Below are 14,788 nucleotides of genomic sequence, written 5' to 3' on the forward strand. Positions count from 1 at the left end.
GAGAAAAAAGGGGCAGAGATCCAAGCTTCAGTGAGATCCAAGTAACATTAAACCAGAGACCCACAGCAATACGTATTATCAAACTGTCAGAAGACAGAGAGAGATTCTTGAAAGGATCAAGAGAAACACAACTTGGCATGTGCAAAGGATTCCCAACTTTGCAGAACATTTGGTCCTGTCCAAAACATCCAGAAGATATTCAATCCATGAGACATTTGGTTCATATGACATTCAGTTCATGCCAAAAGGTCTTTGAAATCTAGTTCTACCCAAAATGTCCATGAGCCTCTTTGCCCCACACTAAATAGCTTGGACCTCTGAGTGTGGACCGAATGTCTGCTAACCATCCCCAGTGAGATTACCAGCGGATATCTCATCAGAAATCTTGCAGGACAGAGCCAGTAGGATACTATATTCAAAGTACTGAAGGAAAAAAACTAGCAACTGAGATTTCTCTATGTGGCAAAACTGTCCTTCAAAAATAATGGAGAAATTAAGACACTGTCAGACAAATAAAACCTGAAGGAATACATTACCACTGCTGCTGCTGCTAAGTCGCTTCAGTCGTGTCTGACTCTGTGCGACCCCATAGACGGCAGCCCACCAGGCTCCCCCATCCCTGGGATTCTCCAGGCAAGAACACTGGAGTGGGTTGCCATCTCCTTCTCCAATGCATGAAAGTGAAAAGTGAAAGGGAAGTCGCTCAGTCGTGTCTGACTCCTATCGACCCCATGGACTGCAGCCTACCAGGCTCCTCCACCCATGGGATTTTCCAGGTAAGAGTACTGGAGTGGGGTGCCATCGCCTTCTCCAATGCATGAAAGTGAAAAGTGAAAGTGAAGTCGCTCAGTCGTGTCCGACTCCTATCGACCCCATGGACTGCAGCCCTCCAGGCTCCCCCACCCATGGGATTTTCCAGGCGAGAGCACTGGAGTGGGGTGCCATCGCCTTCTCCGGCATTACCACTAGACTTGCCTTATAGGAAATGCTTCACAGCGTCCCTCAGGTTGAAATGAAAGGATGCTAGATAGAGAACTCAAAGCCAGGTGAGAATGTAAACTTCCCTGGGAAAGTTAAATATGTGAACAAATATATAATTTTAGTTCGTAACTCTATTTTTTATTCTTTGCAGGAGTTAAAAGACAAGTATATAAAAATAATTATGGGTCTATATTAATTGTTACACAATATATAAAAATACAATTTGTGATAGCAATAATATAAAGAGGACGGAGCTGTAAAAAGTAGAGTTTTTGTATGTGATCGAAATTAAGATAGTATCAATATAAAATAGAATGTCATAACTTTAGGACACTGTATGTAATCCCCATGGTAACCAAAATATCTGTAGAATATACACAAAAGGAAATAAGAAGAATCAAAACTTGTTACTTAAAAAATTCAACTAGTAAAATCTGCTGCAAAAAAAATATCAACTAAATACAAAGGAAGGCAGTAATGAAGGAAATAAGGGAGAAAAAAGCTATAAGACATACAGTAAACAAATAACAAAACAACAAAAGTAAGTGCATCCCTATCAGTAATTACTTTAAATATAAATGTATTAAACTCCCCAATCAAAAGACAGATTTTCAGAATGCATAAAAAAGCAATACCTAACTATAGGCTGTCTACAAGACGCTCATGTTAGGTCTGTGGACATACATGGGTTGAAAGAGAAAATACGGAAAAAGATATTCTGTGCAAAGAGTAACCAGAAGAGAGCAGGGGTGACCATAGTAACAAGCAACACGGACTTTAAGGCATAAACTGTTAGAAGGGAGAAAGAAAGACATTATTTAGTGTACACAGGTGTATAGATATTCATATTTGCACAACAATAAAAGGGTCAAAATAGAGGGTGCAATAATTATAAACATATATGCACCAAACACAGAGCTCCAAAGTAAATATTGGCAGAATTAAAGGGAGAAATGCAACTCTATAAAAACAGTACACGACTTCAATATTCCATTTTCAGTAGGATAACCAGACAGAAGATCAAGAAGGACACAGAAGACTTGAACAACACTGCAGACAAGTGAGACCGGACCTGTGTGTACAGAACACCCCACCCACCAGCAGCACAACACACTGCCCTCGGATGCACGTGGACCACTCTCCAGGACAAACCGCAGGCCGGGCCATACGGCATGCTTTAACAAAATTTAAAGCTGAAATCATATAAAGTATCATTTCCATTACAGAAAAGATGAAAGTAGAACCCAACAACAAAAAGGAACTGGAAAAGTCACAAGACTGTGAACGGTTTAATCAGTGTTAATCAGTGACTCAAAGAAGAAATCTCAGGAAACCTAGAGAATATCTTGAGACAAATTAAAATAAAAACACAACATACAAACTTGTGGGATACAGTGAAAGCACTATAAACACTTTAAAATAGAAGAAAGATCTCAAGTCAATAACCTAACTTTTCGTCTTAAGCAACTGGAAAAGAAGAAACTAAACTCAAAGGGAACAGAAGGAAGGGAATAAGAAATATGAGCAGGGGGAAAAGAGAAGATTAGAAAAACAATAGGGAAAAAGCAACCAATCTTTTCTTGGTTCTCTGAAAAGATTAATAAGATTGACAAACCTTTAGTTACAGTAAGAAAAGACTCAAGTAGAAACACACAAGAGGCCAAGACTGAATTGTGAAAAAAGAAACATCTGAACAGATTTACAACTAGTGAGGAAATTTACACCAATCTTTCTCAAATTCTAAACAGTTTGAAAAAAGGGAACACTTCCAAATTTACTCTATGAGGCCAGTATTACCAAAGCCAGAAGAGTTAACAGGGAAAGAAAACTACAGACCAATATCCCTCATGAATATTGATGCAAAAATCTTAAGCATAATACTAAAAAAACCAAATTCAGCAGCATACTAAAAAGATTATACACCATGAAAATGTGGAGTTTATTCCTGAATATAAGGACGATTCAATAAAATCAATGTTATATACCACATTAATGAAATGAAGGTAAAAAAAAAACAAAACACAATTACCTCAAATGATGTTGTAAAAAAGCATTTCAAAAATTCAGCATGATTTCATAATAAAAATACTCAACAAATTACTAATATAAGGAAACTATCTCACCTTTAAAAAGGCTATAATGTGAACAGCCCACAGCCAGCCTCATACTCACTGAAACCTTTTCCTCTGAGATTAAGATTGAGACAAGATTCCTGCCTTTACCACTTCTATTCAACAAGGTATAGAGGGTGTTAGCTAGAGCAATTAGGAAAAAAAGAGTGAAATAAGGCATCCAAGTTGGAAAGGAAGATGCAAAATTATCTCTTGTTTGCACACAATATGATCTTATGAGTGGAAAACCATGAAGATTACATACAGATACAAACCTGTTAGTTCTAGTGAACAAAACAGCAAGTCCGCAGGATATGAAGCCAATGCACAAAGAATTCAATGGTTTCTATGCACTATCAGTGAAAACTTCTACATACAATAGCATCATGAAGATTTAAATATTTAGCAATAAATTTAATCGAGGAGGTAAATCTCACACACTGAAACCTACAAAGTGTTGCCAAAAGAAAGAAGATGCCAATAATGGGAAGGCACCCTGTGTTCATAGACTGAAAGGTTTAATGTTATTAAGATGTCACTGCTACTCAAAGCAACCTACACAGTCAATGCAATCCTTGTCAAAATGCCAGTGTTTTAAAACAAACAGAAAAAGGCATCGTAAAATCCACATGGAATCTCAAGAGACTCTAAATACTCAAAACAACGCTGGAAAAAAAGAACAAAGTTAGAGGTCTCACACTTTCTGACTTCAAAACTTACCACACAGCTACGGTAATCAAAACGTGTGGTCCTGGCCTCAAGACAAATATATAGACCAATGGAATAGAATAGAGAGCCCAGAAATAAACTCACACATATGGTCAAAGGATTTTCTCCAAGGGTGGCAAAACCTATTCAATGGGGAAAGGACAGTCATTTTTCTCAACAAATGATGGCAAGAAAACTGGATATGCACATGCAGAAAACAAAGCTGGAGCCTTACGTCATGCACACCAGCTGAAATGCTTAACTCAGAGGAGACCATAAACCGGAATGGGAGAGCAACACCATGAAACTCTAAGAAGGCGCCACAGGGGAGAAGCGTCGTGAAATTGGAGTTGGCAACGATTTACCTGAAGCACAGGCACCACAGGGAAAAACGAGACGCACTGGACTTACGAACACCCTCAGAGTGAACACCCTCAGAGCGGGAGAAGATATTTACAAGACATACATTTGATAAGATACTGATAGACACTGAAGAAAGAACTCCTACAACCACAAAAACACACAGACCAACTAACAAATGGGCAAAGAATTGGAATAAACATTTCTCCAAGGAAGATATATACATGGACAGTAAGGACATGAAAAAATACTCCACATCACTAATTATTAAGTAATTCAAATCAAAACCACAGTGAGATACCACTTTACATCCATTAGGATGGCTTTTATGAAACAGACAGAAAACAGCAACTGTGGTCCAGGGTGTCAAGAAATCAGAATTCTGTGCATTGTCCATGAGGATGTAAAATGGTGTGTTGTGGAACACTTAACTTTTCCTCAAAACCTTAAACACAGAAAAACCATGTGACCCAGCAAAACCACTTCTGGGTGTATATCCAAAGGAAGTGAAAGCGGACCCAAACAGATATCTGTACCCCATGGAGGAGGGCATGGCAACCCACTCCAGTATTGGCCGAGGTCCAGCCCGGCTGATCCAGGGTATTCCAAGGGGAGACGGCGCTGGCGACTATTTAAATATTCATCAAAGATATAAAGAGTAATAGAATGAGGATAGCTCAGTAGGAAAATTCAGTGGAGAAAAGAGGCTGAGTAGCTTGGTTACGCGGAAAATCAATATAACCTGTGACACCAGGTTAGCTCTGACCACGGAGGCCGCAGGCGCCCTCTCGAATAGCGGAAGGTGCCCCACCTTAGACACCTTCTCGAGTGGGTCTTAGAAGCCCAGGCACATAAATGGTCGCAGAGGACCTCCCCGCTCCAGATGGAGACTCAGCTGGAAATTGAGAAGAAAGAATGACATGGGGAGACCAAGCTTTGGTGAGCAAGGCCTGTAGCTTTAAGTTCAACAGGGATTTTTATACCCTAAGTTACACATAGAGGATAATAGGGGATGCAAAGTCAGCAGTCTTTGATCCTTATCAAAAACTAGGGTTTCTTTCCTGCAAATTTATGGTATACAAATGGTTTAGGTGATTTACATCAACTTCTGGCCAGAAGGCTGATTAACATTTTATGACTCTTGACAAAGGTTTGTCAACCATAAGACTTATTTTCTCTAAGAGTAATTATTCTAAGGTTTGGCGCCATCTTCCGAAGGTGTTAGATAAAATTGCATTCCTATAGGGCGGATGTGTAATGGGTTTACAACAAAGGAAAGAATTTATTACCTTAAGGGTCTAAAGTTGCTAGCACCAAGGCCACTACTTATTTTTTCTACATACCAACTATATTAATTAATACACATTCAAGGATACAATACAGGGGATGTGGAAACTTGGCAGCAAGCACTGGCTCATCAATGAAATCCTTTACTAGTTTATTCTGACAGTTTCTAACTCTCTGAGAGGCTCTAAGCTATTTAAATATCTTAAGCTTCCCGTGCCTCTCGAGGCTGGGAGACTGTAAACAATCGTATGCATAGCTGTAGGAGTCCGGGTAAACTTGTCAGGTGAGTTAGAGAGCCATCTGAGGGATTTAGATTTAAACACTCCTAATGCCCAGGAACTTTATTAATTGGAGCTGTAAGTTAACTCTTTGTCAGAGAGAGCAAGATGGTGGTGGGGGACAGCCCCCGGTAAAGTCAGAGGTGAGAGCACAAAGCAATAAAGTAGGCAGACTCTGGTTTTTGGGGGTAGATGCTCAAGAATATCCAGGGGGTCTCCTGAGGCTCGATCCCGCCTTTGCATATGCCGAGCCTCCTTCCTCATGACCTTTGTCATGAGTGGAGTGCCTCTCGCTGGCTCCCCGCAAGTATTCTTGCCTAGAGAATCCCCATGGACAGAGGAGCCTGGGGGGCAACTGTCCATGGTGTCACAAAGAGTCGGACACGACTAAGCGCCTAAGCACAGCACCCAGAAAAAACTGTCCTGGATTAGGTATGACCTTTCTGTGCTTAAGAAGGATTCTGGGTCACATCCCAGCACAGCCACCGGCCCTCAGCCCCACCCCCACCTCTGCTGCCCAGCCTACGACAGCTTACTGAATCGTCTTGGCAAGCCCATCTTCCTTGCAAAAATCTAGACTAAGAATTTTCCTAGCTTCTTGCTTCTTTCATGACTGAGGCTGCCAGATTTAGTAAGTAAAAATACAAGACATCCAGTTATAATGCTTGAACTTACAACAAATAATTTTTAAATAAGCAATGAATTTTTTAATGTAACTGCCCCATGCAATATTCAGGACATATGTATACTTAAAAAATGTATTTCTTGTTTATCTGAAGTTCACATGTAACGGGGGTCTCCTGTGTTTAACTTGCCCGCCCTACATAGGACCAGCAGTTCCTTTGATCTATGTGCTGTGAATATCCCAAACCACTGACTCACAGCCGTTTTTATCAATGAACTAATTTTTTAACTGTGCTTATTTCTCAGTGTCACACTTCTTGCTTTTACAGAAGCAAGAGTTTATTTGCATTCCTGCTTTTTCATTGGTTCCAATTATTAGATGCCACATTAAGACACTTTCTGGCCCAAATGCATTTTAAGACGTCCGTTTTGAATGATAAGCCCGCACCGTGCAGCGCCCTTTGGGAGCCGAGGGATGGACTCGAGACGCCATCAGTGGAGACTATAAGAGAAGGCCCCCTCTTCACAGGCGAGGGGCTGTCCCAGGGGCGCCTCTCCAGCGGAGCTGGGCCCTGCACTGCGGGACGGGACGGACGAGCCGTCCCCCAGCACCCGGCGCCGCAGCCCCGCGCCCGCCCGCACTGCGCCGGCCTTCGGAGCATAGGCCCCGGCAGCGCGGCACCAGGCAGGCCGCCGCGGAGGAGGGTGGCGGCCGCGGGAAGCGCCGTGAGCTGAGAGCCTGACTGGGCTGCGGCACCGGTGCGGGGCGCGGAGGACAGGCCCAGTCTGCTCTTTTACCTGGAGCGGCACCACCCTGAGCATCAGGTGGTCAAAATAAAGGTCCACTGCCTCCGTGAAGCCCTTGTACGTTGTTCTCAGCCTCATGTCAGGGTCTCGGAGTAACCAGCTTGAATGAAAAGGGGAGGGTGATTAGTTTCACCATCTGGGGGTTTGCTCTGAGCAGGATGATGGCTGAAAGGAAGCAGCTTCAGGGAGCCCAGGGGTGACCCTGGAGGCCAGTCAGGACGCAGGGCAGACGCTGGCGCGGGCCAGAACCTGCTTTCTCCCCGAGGACCCAGCACCACTGGCCATTCTAGTTCTGAGTCACGGCCAGGTGTCCGGCTGCCAGTCAGAGGGACCAAAGCTTTCATTGAAGCCAAGGCCCATGTCTCAAGACTTTACACAACATCTCATCAGAGAGGGGCGAAGAGAAAGGGGTCAGGGATCACTAGGACTGGAGGACACAGGGGTCGCCTTCTGCTATCAGCAGAAAAAGCAATCCTGGGGGCCGAGAGAAGGGGTCTGGTCTCCTCTCTCTGGTCCAGCTGCTCCCCATCTGAACGGGCTCGTCAGCATCCAGAGCTCCACCTGGGGTGTGGGGGGAGGGGGGAGGGGGGATGGGTTGGGGGAGGGAGGAGGGGGGGAGGGGGGGGACCCTGGAGACAAGGTTAACCCTGCCCCTGGGCCGAAGGGGGAGGGGTGGGGGAGGGGGAGCAGCGGGAGGGGAAAGTGTGGGGGAGTGGGGGAAGGGTGGGGGGGATGGGAGAGGGGAGAGGGAGGAGGAGCTGGAGACAAAGAAGGCTAACCCTGCCCTGGCCTGCCCATGGTGTTCACCCCACAGGTAAGCACAGAGCACCACTTCCAGAACTACAGCCAAGGTGTTTTCCTTCTCATACAGATTCTGAGGAACGTTTATGTTTTCCTGCAGAAGGCCCCAGTGCTTCTCGCATCCTGGTCCAGAAGAACTGAACAGGCTGAGAAAGCCATCACTGGGTCAGGTCACTGGGTGACTGTGGAGAGACGGCCCCCTGGGGCCCGACGCCCGCGTCCGTCACAGGGAAAGCTCTGGTCTCTGGTCCCCGCTAGGACTCCGTCTGTTAGCAGCACGGTCAGCTCCACCTCCTGAGAATGCCCGCCTAGGACCTGAGCGGGGGTGCAGGGCGGCCTGAGGGCTTCAGAGCTCAGACTTAACTGGGCACTGCTGACACAGGGTTTCTAACCCGCGGGGAGGAGGGACAAGGCTGCTCTGGCTGTGTGAGCCTCGGGGCCCCTCGCCGAGCTGAAGGCCCAGCGACAGAAGGGGTCTGGGCAGTGGGGCGGGCCTGGTTGCCCTGGAGATGAGAGTGAGGCCTTTGCACAGCAGAAGGCGGCACATGGGACCAGCCCGCTACCCTCTGGGGGGCGGACCCGGGAGAGGGAGCTAGCAGCTAGAACAGACTAGCAGCCAGACCCCTTCTCTCAGCCCCCAGGATTGACAGGCATGGACCCTGTCAACAGGAAACCCTTCTGCTGGAATGTTACTAGTGGTAGTAACACCTGGGACCAGGGCTGGCCCTGGCTCCAAGTAATCCTGCCCGACTCCTGAGCCAACCACAGGCATGGTTCTGACTTCTCTGGAGACCCCATCCCAAGACAGCTCATCAGGGCCTGAGATCTGAAGGCAACAGATAAAACTAAAGCTGCGTGTTTCTCCTCTACGTTATCAAAATGCTTGCCCTTAAAAACAAGTGCTTCGTAGCACACCTAAGGAACAGGAGGGTGGGTTTGACTTCCTCCATTTTTCAGAAAGTGAGGCTCGTCTGGAGCGGGCGGGACCGGACCGAGGCCGAGCCCCACAGCAGGGCCCGGCGCCTGAGAACGGCCGCCCGCGCCTGCGGCACAGAGCCACATGGAATCTGACGAGGACAGCAACTGTGACGTCACTGACGAGGCTGCCCTTTGGGGGCCACTTATTCTGAAAAAGAGCCTCAGCACAGGGTGAAACGTTCATGTAGGCAGCAGCATCAGCCCACGGGGTGCTCAGCACTCACACGAGCGCACAGGGCACCCCCAGCCACAGCCGAGGCCCAGCCCCGCTCACCTGGGCAGGCCCCCGAGGTCCACCTCGCTGCAGATGTAGGGGCCTGGACGCAGGATCACCCACAGCCCCACCTCTGCTGCCAGCAGGATGAAGGCCCTGGGGGGTTGGAGTAACCCACTCTCAGGACTCGGAGCCGGGGGGAACAAGGCCCAGGGGCCCCTACCCTCACCTGCCCAGCCCTCCCTGGGGGGCTGGGGATGCTGAGGGCAGGACGCCCCCTGCAGAGCAGAGACGCCCTCCCCCACCCCCCCGGGGTCACCGCCGGGGCCCCAGCCTGGGATGTCAGCACGGCCACTCTGGGGAGGGACTGCAGGACTGTGCTTGGGCGACAGGCCCGGCCTGGGGGTGGCGGGGTCGTGATGGAGGGCGTGGGGCCAGCACAGGCTCCCCACGGCCCCCTCTGCCCAGATGGCCCATGGGTCCCCGCCCCTCAGACCCCCAGCCCCACCCCAGCCGGGTCACAGAACCTACTCCAGGTCCAGGTTCCCAGAGAAGTCGAATGTGCCTCTCTCCGGCTCGTGGAGGTTCCATGGGACATAGCTGTGGCAGGGAAGAGGGTGACAGGCGTGAGGCCCCCAGTGGTTCTCCACTCTGTCTCCCAGACCAGCACCTCTGTCCCTAAAACCCTCATGACGGCTGAAGATGGATTTCTCAGGTATGCCGTCTAAGCAGCGTCAGGGCTGGAATGGAGAAAAACTGGAGAGACCGGGGAGCTTGCAGAAGCAGGGCAAGCCGTCCCCCCAACGCTGCCCCCCGGAGAAGGGCAGAGGGCCAGGAGATGGGGGGCATCCCTCCCTCCCCCTTCTCCATCATCCTGTATCTTCACCAGAGAAAGAAGTAACTTTATGGGCAAAGCAGTTAAAGTGAGGCAGGCTAAGACCTGGAACCCTTGCCGAGGTGCCTGCGCCTGGACAAACACAAAATACAGCAACAAAATACAGAGTAACTATAAGAGACCAAACAACCGCACACACGTGGGGCAAAGTGCAGCCAAGACACAGGAAGACCCAGAACCCAGCTGCCATTTCCCAGGTGCGGGGGCAAAAGCAGGGTCCATGCAGCACCCCTCCATGCAGCATCACCAAGTGGCGGACCACCTCGTCCCCACGCCAGCCCCCCGGACATCCGCACCCCCGGGAGGAGCCCCCGTTTCTGCTCTTGCTCCCCCCAGGTACACCCTCTCCTGCGACCCTCCTCTGGCCTCTGGTCAGTGCCTACTGATTAGAGTCCTAGAACCCTGGTCAGCAACAAAAGTAGGGTAAAAAGGAGTCCTACTCATCAGCACCACTCTAATGCAGTACTCAGAGTCCCAAACTCTGTCACAGACGGAGGTTCTTACCCTGAAGAGAGTATCAGGAAATGTAAGTTCCTTAAGGGGCTGCCTCTGAGTCTCCGCTGCCCCTCTCCTGGATGCCACCCACAGCAGCCTCTGGGGGAAGGCCCCTGATTGCAAAGGTGAACAGGTGGCTTCCTGCTTCCACCTCAGACTCAAGAGCTCAGACTCTCCTGCTCTTAAAAAGCAAAATGCTCAGCCCATCAGGAGCCCTGTAACAGGAGCATGTGCCCCCAGGACCAGAAATAAATGGATGCCGCTAGGTAACCTTCCTGGAAAATCACATACTTTGTTCAACTATGATGTCATGGCTCAGAACACCCCGTAACTGTCCTTAGAACTGATTTCAAAATCGGTTCATAAACTACCAAGAAAACCCACGTCCTTGACTTGTAATCACACATTTTTGCCTGAAGTTTTCATAACCCAGCCTGATCATGCACTTGGTTTCATAGACTTGGGTCCAAATATCTGTTGGAAATGCTGAAAAAGACATCCACAAAATGATCAAGATTTTTTTCCCAACCGAGCACACGTGGTAACTGATTCCCCGATCAGCACAGAGGCCAGTGGCCACCGCGTGCTGACCCTGCGCTTGTTCCAGGATGGAAGCCCCAGCTTCTGAAGACGGTTCCAGAAAGCGATATGGAGACAGGTGTGCTGGGAAAGTCCACACACACCCCGGCAAGGGGGGCTCCTTCCTTAGACCCCCGGGGGTGCTGGGCTGCTCCCCCTTAGAGGCCCGCGGGAAGCCGGGCTCCTCTCCTGTACCCACGAGGGCCGGGCTCCTCCCCCTTAGAGACCCGCGGGGGGGCCCGGTCTCCTCTCTTAGACCCACGGGGGCCGGGCTGCTCCCCCTTAGACCCGCGGCCCGAAGCCGGGCCAGGTGAGAGGCGCGGGGCGCGGGGCGCGGGGCGGCGCTCACGTGGTCAGCGTGTTGAGGCCGCAGGCCCGCAGCTTCAGGAGCCGGTCCCTCCAGTAGGCCCGGGGCACCCGGAAGTAGTGGACGGAGCCCCCGAAGATCCAGAAGGCCGAGTTCTCCAGCTTGAAGTTCTGGCCGTCGGCACGCAGCCCCAGGTGCCGGCGCCGCCACAACGAAGCGCCGAGGCCGCTCCAGTCCAGCCTGCGGGAGACAGGGCCTCAGAGCCGGCCTGCCAGCCGGGCGCGTGGGGTGTGGGCAACCGGGCCCCCGCCTCCGCCTCCAGCCCCCGGACGGTGCCCGACGCTAGACTCGAGGCCGCCACGCAGCTCACGCGCCTAGCGGTGCTCACACCCAGCCAGCGAGGAACAGACAAGACGAGGAACAGACAAGACGGCTTTCAACACGGGGCTGCGCTCAGAAGGGAGGTCGGGGTGCACGCGGGCAGGGGTCTAAGGGCAGAGAAGCTGCCTTTTGGTGCTGGGACCGAGAGGACTCGGGGCGGACGGGGCTTCCTACAGCGGCCACCGGACACACATCAAAGCAGCAGCTACTTGACAGGTACCTCGGGGTCACCTCAAGGTCACAGCCCCCAGGCTGGCGGTGCAGATACCTGAAGAGAGGGACCAGTTAGGAACAGCGTCTGCTCAGGGACCGAGCGTCCAAGGCTCACATTCCTGAGGAGGGGGTGTGGCCGAGGGGCGTCTGGACGGGGAGCGACCACCAGGGGGCTGCCAGGAAGGTGAGTCCATAGAATGTGCCCCTGGCAGTCGGAGGGCTGGCGGGGCGGGTAGGGGGCCCTCACGCGACACAGAACCCCACCCCGTCTCCCCTCCAGCCCGTCCCGGGAGGAGGGGAGTGGTCAGGGCTGCCTTGGCCCTGCTGTGAAAAGGCCCCTAGGCGTCTCTGGTCTTCGCATTTATCTTCAAACAGAAGCTAAACTCAAACTCGGGTTGAAAGAGGCACGTGACAACCAGCGCTGGCTGAGGCACAGCCTTGCCCGCCCGAGCCTCTCCGGCCGCAGGCATGTGTAGAGGCCACCTCTCCCCCTGCTCCACACCACGGGCTCAGGTCTGACGGGCCACAGAACAGGCAGTGTGGACCACTGCCGCAGCCCGTGCTCCTCAGCGGTGCAGACCCGGCTGGTCCCACACCTGGTCCTCCTGAGACCGGGGCAGAAACGGAGATGTCTCCCCCGCAATGACAGTCACTGCACGTCTGCGGAAGCGAGACACAAGAGGCAGTGGCAGGGACAGCCACTGTGGACAGTCTGGAGAGCCCCTCGAAGTCTAGAAACAGAGCTACCGTGTGATCTGGCAGCCCCACTCCTGGGCATGTATCTGTAGGACCATAATTCCTTACCAGCTGAGCCACAAGGGAAGCCCAAGAACACTGGAGCCGGTACTCTCCCTCCTCCAGGGGATCTTCCCAACCCAGGGAGCGCACCGGGGTCTCCTGCACTGCAGGCAGATTCTTTACCAGCTGAGCTATCACGGAAGCCCTATAATTCAGAAAGACACGCACCCCTACGTTCATTGCAGCGCAATTTACAACAGCCAGGACATGGAAGCCACCTAGATGTCCCTCGGCAGATGAAAGGATAAAGATGTGGTACAAAGGAATATTACTTAGCCAAAAAAGAACAAAATAGTGCCATTTGCAGCAACACAGACGGACCTAGACAGTTCATACTGAGGAAAGTAAATCCAGGACAGACACACGGCATTGCTTGTGATGTAGAACCTAAACAGACAGGTACAAACGAGCCTACAGCGTAGAGCTACAGTCACGGATGTGAAGACACAGCTATGGGCGCCGCGGCATGGGGGAGGAGCACACTCGGAGACCGGGATGGTCATCTGTGGGCAACTGAGAACCCATCAGTGGCTCCTTCCCCAAAAAGTTTCACGTTCCGAGTGACTTAAAATCAAATTTCAAAATACATTTCCCAAATGACCACCTGCTTGGGGACGTGGAAACAAAAGCAGCATCTTTGAGAGGAGAGTCTGCACATGAGCCCTGGCCCTCTCCGGGGCAGTGCCGTCCCTGAGGGCTGGGGACCCTGAGCCCTGGCCCTCCCCTGGGCGGTGCCGCCCCTGAGGGCTGGGGACCCTGAGCCCTGGCCCTCCCCTGGGCGGTGCCGCCCCTGAGGGCAGGGGACCCTGAGCCCTGGCCCTCCCCGGGGCGGTGCCACCCCTGAGGGCTGGGGACCCTGAGCCCTGGCCCTCCCCTGGGCGGTGCCGCCCCTGAGGGCAGGGGACCCTGAGCCCTGGCCCTCCCCTGGGCGGTGCCGCCCCTGAGGGCTGGGGACCCTGAGCCCTGGCCCTCCCCTGGGCGGTGCCGCCCCTGAGGGCTGGGGACCCTGAGCCCTGGCCCTCCCCTGGGCGGTGCCGCCCCTGAGGGCTGGGGACCCTGAGGGCTGGGGACCCTGAGCCCTGGCCCTCCCTGGGCGGTGCCGCCCTGAGGGCTGGGGACCCTGAGCCCTGGCCTCCCTGGCCCTCCCCTGAGGGCTGGGGGACCCTGCCGCCCCCTGAGGGCTGGGGACCCCCTGAGCCCTGGCCCTCCCCTGGGCGGTGGACCCTGAGCCCTGCCCCCCGAGAGGGCTGGCGACCCTGAGCCCTGGCCCTCCCCCCCTGAGGCGGTGCCGCCCCTGAGGCTGGGGACCCTGAGCCCTGGCCTCCCCTGGCCCTGAGTGCCCTGCCCCTGAGGGCAGGGGACCCTGAGCCCTGGCCCTCCCCGGGGGGCTGCCGCCCCTGAGGGCTGGGGACCCTGAGCCCTGGCCCTCCCCTGGGCGGTGCCGCCCCTGAGGGCTGGCGACCCTGAGCCCTGGCCCTCCCCTGGGTGGTGCTGTCACTGAGGGCTGGGGACCCTGGCTCCGTGGCACAGCCCTGCCCCGGCACCTGGGGCCATCATCTGTCGTAAGTGCTCACAAGGGCTGCATGAGGGTCGGACACCAGGGAAGTGCGACGAAAGAGCCTGTGACAAGGCGGCCCTCACGAGCCTCGAGGCATGCTGTCCTGTGAGGCACGCAGGGAAGGGCTTAACGACGACTTGTTAAAGAGGTATCTCACAAGCAACAAAAGCATCTTCTCGCTGTTTGAAATCAATTCATTTTAACATGCTTTGCAAACAGAATAGCTTCAGTGGGTTTTCTGTGTCCCTGATATGAACAATCCCAATCTTTCCCATTTAATTCAGCTGCTGCTGCTGCTGAGTCGCTTCAGTCATGTGGGACCCCATAGACAGCAGCCCATCAGGCTCCCCTGTCCCTGGGATTCTCCAGGCAAGAACACTGGAGTGGGTTTTCATTTCCTTCTCCAATGCATG

At 52.3% G+C, this 14,788-nt stretch overlaps 1 protein-coding gene across 1 annotated transcript in view; it reads right to left on the reverse strand.

Annotated features, from left to right (window-relative positions):
- The window catches only part of GLB1L2 (galactosidase beta 1 like 2), a 41,151-nt gene that overhangs the window by 18,323 nt on the left and 8,040 nt on the right, over nucleotides 1–14,788 (reverse strand). The window contains exons 2-5 of the mRNA XM_070383252.1: nucleotides 11,468–11,665; nucleotides 9,681–9,749; nucleotides 9,210–9,305; nucleotides 7,148–7,256 (exon numbers count right to left, since the gene is read on the reverse strand). Of these exons, the coding sequence (XP_070239353.1) occupies nucleotides 7,148–7,256; nucleotides 9,210–9,305; nucleotides 9,681–9,749; nucleotides 11,468–11,665 (472 nt within the window). The remainder of the gene's footprint in view (nucleotides 1–7,147; nucleotides 7,257–9,209; nucleotides 9,306–9,680; nucleotides 9,750–11,467; nucleotides 11,666–14,788) is intronic.

The sequence above is a fragment of the Bos mutus genome, chromosome 15 (genome assembly GCF_027580195.1).
Source record: "Bos mutus isolate GX-2022 chromosome 15, NWIPB_WYAK_1.1, whole genome shotgun sequence".
NCBI classification, from domain to species: Eukaryota; Metazoa; Chordata; class Mammalia; order Artiodactyla; family Bovidae; genus Bos; species Bos mutus.